The sequence below is a fragment of the Vipera ursinii genome (assembly GCF_947247035.1).
Source record: "Vipera ursinii genome assembly, chromosome: 7".
In the NCBI taxonomy this organism is placed as follows: domain Eukaryota; kingdom Metazoa; phylum Chordata; class Lepidosauria; order Squamata; family Viperidae; genus Vipera; species Vipera ursinii.
The window spans coordinates 8,248,516-8,256,212 of record NC_139521.1 but is presented as its reverse complement, the minus strand read 5'-3'; the positions used below and the strand labels follow the sequence as shown (position 1 = coordinate 8,256,212).

The window sequence follows — 7,697 nt, the reverse complement described above, 5'->3', positions numbered from 1 at the left end:
ACAAAGATGTCTCTGTTACATCCCCAAGAGTTGAATTCACCCTGAAGAAGACTTTACCTTGAATGATCTCAAGGATAGGGAGAGGTGGGAGTTGCAATTTTTAAGAAGGTGTGATCCTACCTTTTTACACTTTTTCCCCCATAGTAACGAAACAACAACAACAACAACAAGGATTTCAGCTTTTATACTGAAAACAGGAGGTAGTGCCGCAAGGTGAAATATTTTTTAATAAATGTATTTGTAGCATATCATACCATATGAAAGGTACACGTTAAAAATATACAGTTACACCTGGGATGTCCAATAGCAAGGAGACACAGGACACATACAGGACACACATTTAAGGTAAATCACTCAATGCCCTTTTTATCTTGCTCGAAAAAAGGAAGAAGGTGATCTAAGTGGCCCGACACAGCAGTGGAGAGTGAGTATAAATGAAAATAATCGTGTAAGATAGGGGGTCTTCAAACTTGGCCCTTTTATGACTTGTGGACTTCAATTCCCAGAATTCCTCAGCCAGGCATGCTGGCTGAAAAGGGTCATAAGTCATAAAAGGGCCAAGTTTGAAGACCCCTGATGTAAGAGGACAGGAAAACAGACCTTGATCTGCTTTACATGCCTACTGAAATATGTCAGTCACCTATAGCGGTAGTTATCCTGAAGCTTCCCATGATATCTACAGCTTTCCAGATCTTCCTTTCAACTTTTCACAGTGAATGAACCTTTATTGTCAAAGTGCAACCATGTATACATTGAGATTAGCTGAGCCTCCCTTCGTGCTCCCACCCGCCAACTCACAGTGACAACAAACCCTCCATCTTATTACACCATGTGAACTGATTGCACCACACACCGGCCTCGCAAGTCAATTCTGCATAAAGTTTACAAAAATTATTTCCCGTTCAAAAGCCTAACAGCCCACGGATAAAAGCTGTTCTTCAGCCTGTTGGTGCGGCTGGCTATACTCCTGTATCTCCTACCCGATGGTAGGAGCGTAAAGAGATACCGTCCAGGGTGTGAGTCGTCCCTGAGAATTTTCCTCACTCTTCCAAGGCAGCGAGCCCTGTCGATGTCATCCAATGGTGTCAGGGGACAGCCCACAATGTCTTGTGCTGCACTCACCACCCTCTGCAATACTTCCCTATCCGCGGCTGTCAGACCAGCATACCAAACCACAATACCATACTACAGTCTCTGTTGTGTAACCCTCATTTGAGTTCCTTCACCTAATCAAAGCTATGTTTTCTTTGGTCTAGTTAAGGAAGCCATCTAATATCTTAACCTCTCAGTGGCCCGTCTTCTCTTCCTTCCTTCCAACGTTTTAGATTCTCCCAGATCTACCTTAGGGATATGGCTTATCCGAACCAATTTGCTGAAAGGGTAACAGCAGCTGTAACGCAAAGCTCCATTTCAATTAATGCTTTCATATCTTGTGGTAGGGGATTCAATGGCTTCATTAACCTGTTCAGAGAAGCCCTTCTTTTTGTCTGGGTGAATGTCATTTTTTCTTGATGTTATTGGCAGTTCCATCTGTTTGGAATTCATCCCCCCCCCGGTGTTAATATTTCTGCCTGGATGGGAAAACTGGAATCCAATTGAGCTTAGAAAAGTAAGCAGGATCAGACCAGCTTCATTCATGGATGAGAGACCAGTTGCAGCTGGGAAGGCAAAATAGATTTCACAAGACTTTCTGCATCACTGTAAGTAGACATCCCATAAAAATTGCCAAAAGTTGAACTCAGCTCATGTGAATACTTTGCTAACAAAGCTATTATTTAGGTATAGATTTCCCCCTCCCCCTCCACTCAGGAAACCAAAATGGCCATCATTTATTTTTAAGTACTTTTTTTTTAAAAAAATCCACCTTTGATTCTCACTGATATTTTGTAGCGATAAACTGAAGCACCTGTCCTTAATTCAAGAAGAAATGTATATTTTTCGCTGAGTTTCGGTTTGGTGGAATGAATTCTCAAATCATCAAAAGCCCCCAGGGAATAATTTTCTCCAGCTTAAGTTAGATGTTCTCAAATGTCCACCAACTGTCTTCTTTTTTTTTTCCTTTTCCTAATTCGTCTTCCTTTCCTTCATCAACTGTCTACATTGTGCCTTGACTTGGGCAATCTTTTATGATCTGAATTTGCTCAGTTCCCATCAGATCTCCTAAACAGCTAGCTGGGTCCTTAAATTTCTCATGTCCTTCTTTGGCATCTGTAATTATTCCCATCATATTTCTTTCCTGTTTGTTTAGTTTGCCTTTAATGTGCCCTGTCAGGAATTTTTGCCAGATAAATTATGGAATAAATAAAATAATAATTATCATAATTATCACAGACACAACAAATCTCCGCAAGGAGTTGGGTGCCAAATAGAATATCATATGGGCCATAAAACCAATAAATGTCTATACCAGGGGTAGACAACCTTGGCTCTTTTATGACTCGCATACTTCAACTCCCAGAATTCCTGAGCCAGCCTCGCTGAGGGGAAAGGGAGAGGTTTCCAAGCTGAGCCGTGCTGGCTCAGGAATTCTGGGAGTTGATGTCCACGAGTCATAAAAGAGCCAAGGGTTGCCTACCCCTGGCCTAGGCCTAGGCTGCTTTATGACTCGTGGACTTCAACTCCCAGAATTCCTGAGCCAGCCTTGCTGAGGGGAAAGGGAGAGGTTTCCAAGCTGAGCCAGGCTGGCTCAGGAATTCTGGGAGTTGAAGTCCACGAGTCATAAAAGAGCAAAGGGTTGCCTACCCCTGGCCTAGGCCTAGGCCGCTTTATGACTCATGGACCTCAACTCCCAGAATTCCTGAGCCAGCCTCGCTGAGGGGAAAGGGAGAGGTTTCCAAGCTGAGCCATGCTGGCTCAGGAATTCTGGGAGTTGAAGTCCACGAGTCATAAAAGAGCCGAGGTTGCCAACCCCTAGTCTATGGGGATCCAGTCCCAAAGATGCTTTTCCAAAAGGCGACGGGACTTTCTTAGTTTTTTCGTTGAAAATGTTTTGCTTCAGTCAGGATTTGAAGAAATCTCTTGGATGGGAAGCAAAACATTTTCAAGGAAAAAAATCAAGAATGTCCAGCCTTTTGGAAAAGCACTTTGGGGGACAGTAAAAATAGTAGTGGATCTCACAAAAAAATTGGGAGAAGATCCCAGTTCTGGAATCTAAAACTACAGGTATCATCCAAGCGCAGTGTTCTCTCTCCAGCCTCCATGTATGCCTAAAGGCTGTGAAAGTTGCAACCTATTACATATTGGAAGAAAGGAATATCAACAGCTCTCAGTCAGGCTAGCTCAGAGGTCCCCAACCTTTCTAGGTTGGCAGACCAAAGGAAAATGGAGGGTTCAGCATTTTACACGCGTGTGCGGACGTGTGTACACATGGGGCCGTGAGCACACACGTGCTGCAAATGGGGTTGGGCTAGCGCCCACCTGATACTCACTAGCCCTGCCCCATTCTTGCGTGGCACAGTGCCTCATTTTTGTGCAGTGCGGCAGCGGCCGTTTTTGGGCCTCGCAGCGTGGTGGTGGCGTATTTTTGTGCCATGCGGCATGGCGGCACCCATTTTTGCACATCGTGGTGTGATGGCATCCTGTTTTTGCACCCCAAGATGCGGTGGCGGGACCCCGTTTTTGCATCCCAAGCCGCATCATCATCCCATTTTCATACCCTGAGGCATGCCGGTGTCCTGTTTTTATATCCCGCAGCGCAGGCTTCTGTTTTCACGCCCTGCTGCGCTAGCACGAGTGAGGGGGTACGTATGCACTGGCCAGCTTGTCCCGCAGCCCGGTGGCCAACAGGCCACGGCCCACTACTGGGCCGCGGCCCGCAGGTTGGGGACCCCTGGGCTAGCTAACAAAGCTTTCCTCTCCATAGGCAGTATGTACAGTATCAACACTGGTTCTTGGTGCATGAATCCCAAAGGCAAGGGTATTATTTCTGTGTATTGATGGTGGTTTCTATTGATCTGACCTAGGTGGTATCTCCTGCAGTTGCTGGGTAGACACAAGAGTGAAAACATTGCAGTCAAATCAGTTCTTTGTTCCACCCCTGCTCTGAATCGAAGCTCCATTAAATTGTCGTAGAAAAATGGCGTTACGGGCGAGTCAGTTGGGGACTTAAATTGTTTATTCCCCAAACATTAAACTCTTTACTTTCCCAAATAGCTGTTACATTCCATTTATCTTCACGCCGTTAATTTGAAGGCAGTGAAGCCCAGCAGCACAATTAATTAGGAGAGTAGAAAAGTACGGATGAATTTTACTCTCCCTCTTATGGGTATTTTGTCACAGATGATGGCAATATGATACCGGATTTATTGAACTGGCCTTAGAAGAATCCTATGGGGGAGACCTTTGATCAATGAGTATGCTGTTCATCTCCCAGTCCTATCGCTGCCTTTGTAGAAGTAATAACAGAATAACAGAGTTGGAAGGGACCTTAAAGCTCTTCTAGTCCAACCCCCCCCCCACACACACACCGCTCGAGCAGGAAATCCTAAAGTACCAAACCATTTGAGATGGGCTCAATGCATGAAGGGGACGGTGGGAGTGGCAATGTTTACAATGTCCTTCTCTTTTTCTCCAAATCACGGAGGGACAGCCATGTTCATGTGGGTGTAAGAATACCTGGAAAGAGATGCCCTGGTTGTCTTCCCTTCCTCGTCCTCTCCCATGTCGGCTCGGGTGGCTGGGAGGCGTCGCCTGGCGCAGCAGGCGAAGGTTGCGAGAAAACCCAGCCGGAAACGCTTGTTCATGAAGCAATAGACGATCGGATTCACGCAGGCGGAGGTGTAGGAGAGCAAATGGATGAAGGAGATGGGAGCTCCTGAGAGGAGAAGCTGAGCTGAGGTGGAGTCAAACGCCCTCCAGGTGTTGACGCTGAAGATGGGCGTCCAACAGAGGAAGAATAAGATCACAATCACAATCAGCATTCGGATCACCAGCTTCTTGGCCATCAGGTTGGCCGAGGAAGTGCTGCTCCTTGGTCTGTCAATCTTCTGGTTGTTGCTGCAGGAGCTGATGGAGGAAAGTTGACGAAGGGGTATCTGCTGCTGCTGCTGCTTCTTGTTCTTCTTCAAGTAGCAGCCATCCCCATCTTCGTACCTACTGCTCCCGCTCGTTTTCCTTTCTGCATATGGAAAGCAGGAGCAACGACATCAACGCTCGTTGGCATTCAACACAATTTGGCCTCTGGGCTTCCAGCCCCTAATCCTCCCTCTGGAGTTTCCCCTTTCCCCTTTGCAGTCGGGGGGGGGGGGTGTTTCCCTAAAACGTCATTCTCTGGGGATGAACTTAATTTTTAATTTTATTTTGATTGAACCGTACCCTGCCTTTATTATTTGTACAAATTTCTCAAGGTGGCGATCGGATCAAACACGCCTTCCTCCTCCTGTTTTTCCCACAACAAAAACAACCCTGTGAGGAAGGTTGGGCTTGAAGAGAGGGACTGACCCGGAGTCTCCCAGCTGGCTTTTGTGCCTAAGGGAGGACTAGAACTCCCAGTCTCTTGGTGATTGACCCAAAGTCACCCGGCTGGCTTTCCTGCTTAAGGCAGGACTAGAACTCCCAGTCTCCTGGTGATTGACCCAAAGTCACCCAGATGTCTTTCGTGCTTAAGGCAGGACTAGAAGTCCCAGTCTCCTGGTGATTGACCCAAAGTCACCCGGCTGGCTTTCACGCTTAAGGCAGGACTAGAACTCCCAGTCTCCTGGTGATTGACCCAAAGTCACCCAGCTGGCTTTTGTGCTTAAGGCAGGACTAGAACTCCCAGTCTCCTGGTGATTGACCCAAAGTCACCCAGCTGGCTTTTGTGCTTAAGGCAGGACTAAAACTTCCAGTCTCCAGGTGATTGACCCCAAATCAACCAACTGGCTTTTGTGCTTAATGCAGGACTAGAACTCCCAGTCTCCAGCTATCTCTATCTCCATATCCATCTCCATCTCCATCTCCATATCCATATCCATATCCATATCCATATCCATATCCATATCCATATCCATATAACTCTCTATCTCTCTATCTATACAGTATCTCTATCTCTACAGTATCTCTATCTATCTCTATCTCTATCTCATTTTTTGTGCCTGTACATGTCAAGCTATTAAGACGGAAAGCAAATGGACCAGTTCAGTCTTCAGAATTACCTCGAGAAGGTTTTCGGTTGCTCACATCAAATTTTATCCCCCTATAGAGCTCCAAGGAGATTAATCCATACGCTATCATCATTACGATCCCCGGGATAAGGAAAAGGATGAGGAGTTGGAAAATATACCTGGGAAAGCCAAAAGCAAGATTTAGATCACCCCCCAAAAAAAATTAATAATCACATTTTCCTACCCGCCTCTCAGCCAACCCAATTCCCAGCGTGCCTCTACTAACACCACTATACTGTGTTTTAAAAATGAGAGTATCAGTTCCTAGGGACACGGTGGCTCAGTGGGTTAGTATGCTGAGCTTGTCGATCAGAAGGTCAGCAGTTTGGCGGGTCGAATCCCGAGTGCCGCGTAACAGAGTGAGCGCCTGTTACTTGTCCCAGCTTCTGCCAACCTAGCAGTTCGAAAGCACGTAAAAAAATGCAAGTAGAAAAATAGGAACCACTACAGTGGGAAGGTAACAGCGTTCCGTGCGCCTCTGGTGTCTAGTCATGCAGGCCACATGACCATGGAGACGTCCTCGGACAAGCGCTGGCTCTTCGGCTATGAAACGGAGATGAGCACCGGCCCCTAGAGTCGGAAACGACTAGCACGCATGTGCGGGGGAACCTTTACCTTTACCTTTATCAGTTCCTATTTATAATGGAAAAGATGGCAACTTGGCTATTGCTCGTTAGATATAAAAAATGGTGCTCTAATTGAATCTGAAATCTGAGGTGGGATGGGGAATCATTACTCAACCTTCATAAGTTGCCTACTCCACAGTTGGTCCTCAGTCAAGTGCAGGTTCACTATTTTCGGCTCTATGGAATTGAAGACAGGTGATAATTTGAAAGAAAGAGAAAGTAATAGTCACAGGGGAATAGACAGACCCAATTCCTTGCAGCTGTATATAAATAAACAGGTAAAAAAATGAAGAGTGTTGGTCAAAGATTCCAACTTGATGGTAAGGGAAGAGTGAGCACTGCGGGAAAGTCGAGCGGATTTTGTTGCCTGCTAAAACTATTCTAGTTGGACGCCGAAAGCGTCCAGCAATTTTAGGTATCGATGTTTGTCTTTGAGATGAGGGGTGTCTTGATGGACTTAATTTTAGGGAGAAATAAATCAAAATGCAGACAAATGAATACTACAACGCATGTATTTTTTTAAAAAAAATGGTTATAAATTAACAACGATAAATACAGGATTTTTTTTCTTTTTGGGGGTTTGAAACATTTTTGATGTTTACCCAAGTAGCTTCTTCGGACTGAGCAAGTTGGCTAGAGGGTCCCCATATATGCCCACCACTATTGAGGGAAGGATTTCCCATTTTAAATGGCTTCCTTCACTCCTCTCTCAGACCATCTGTCTACCCTATCCAAAGTGTGAACTTTGTGAACCCCGAAAGAATGCCTGATTTCTTTTAAGCGAATGGAGAGGGAGGGCCTCAAAAAAACAACCTGTTTTTTTGTACTGCTCTTGCACCAATCCCCAGGAAGATAAAGACTACTTTACAGGTTCACCAGGAAGACCACACTTAAAGACCACCTAGTAGAAAGGATTTATTTATTTATTTAT

At 45.6% G+C, this 7,697-nt stretch overlaps 1 protein-coding gene across 1 annotated transcript in view; it reads right to left on the bottom strand.

The window, feature by feature from the left end:
• Nucleotides 1-2,877: 2,877 nt before the first annotated feature.
• Nucleotides 2,878-7,697, bottom strand: part of CCKAR (cholecystokinin A receptor) — a 31,424-nt gene continuing 26,604 nt past the window's right edge. The window contains exons 4-5 of the mRNA XM_083367949.1: nt 6,132-6,259; nt 2,878-5,116 (exon numbers count right to left, since the gene is read on the bottom strand). Coding sequence (XP_083224075.1) covers nt 4,575-5,116; nt 6,132-6,259 — 670 coding nt within the window. The 3' untranslated portion in view covers nt 2,878-4,574. The remainder of the gene's footprint in view (nt 5,117-6,131; nt 6,260-7,697) is intronic.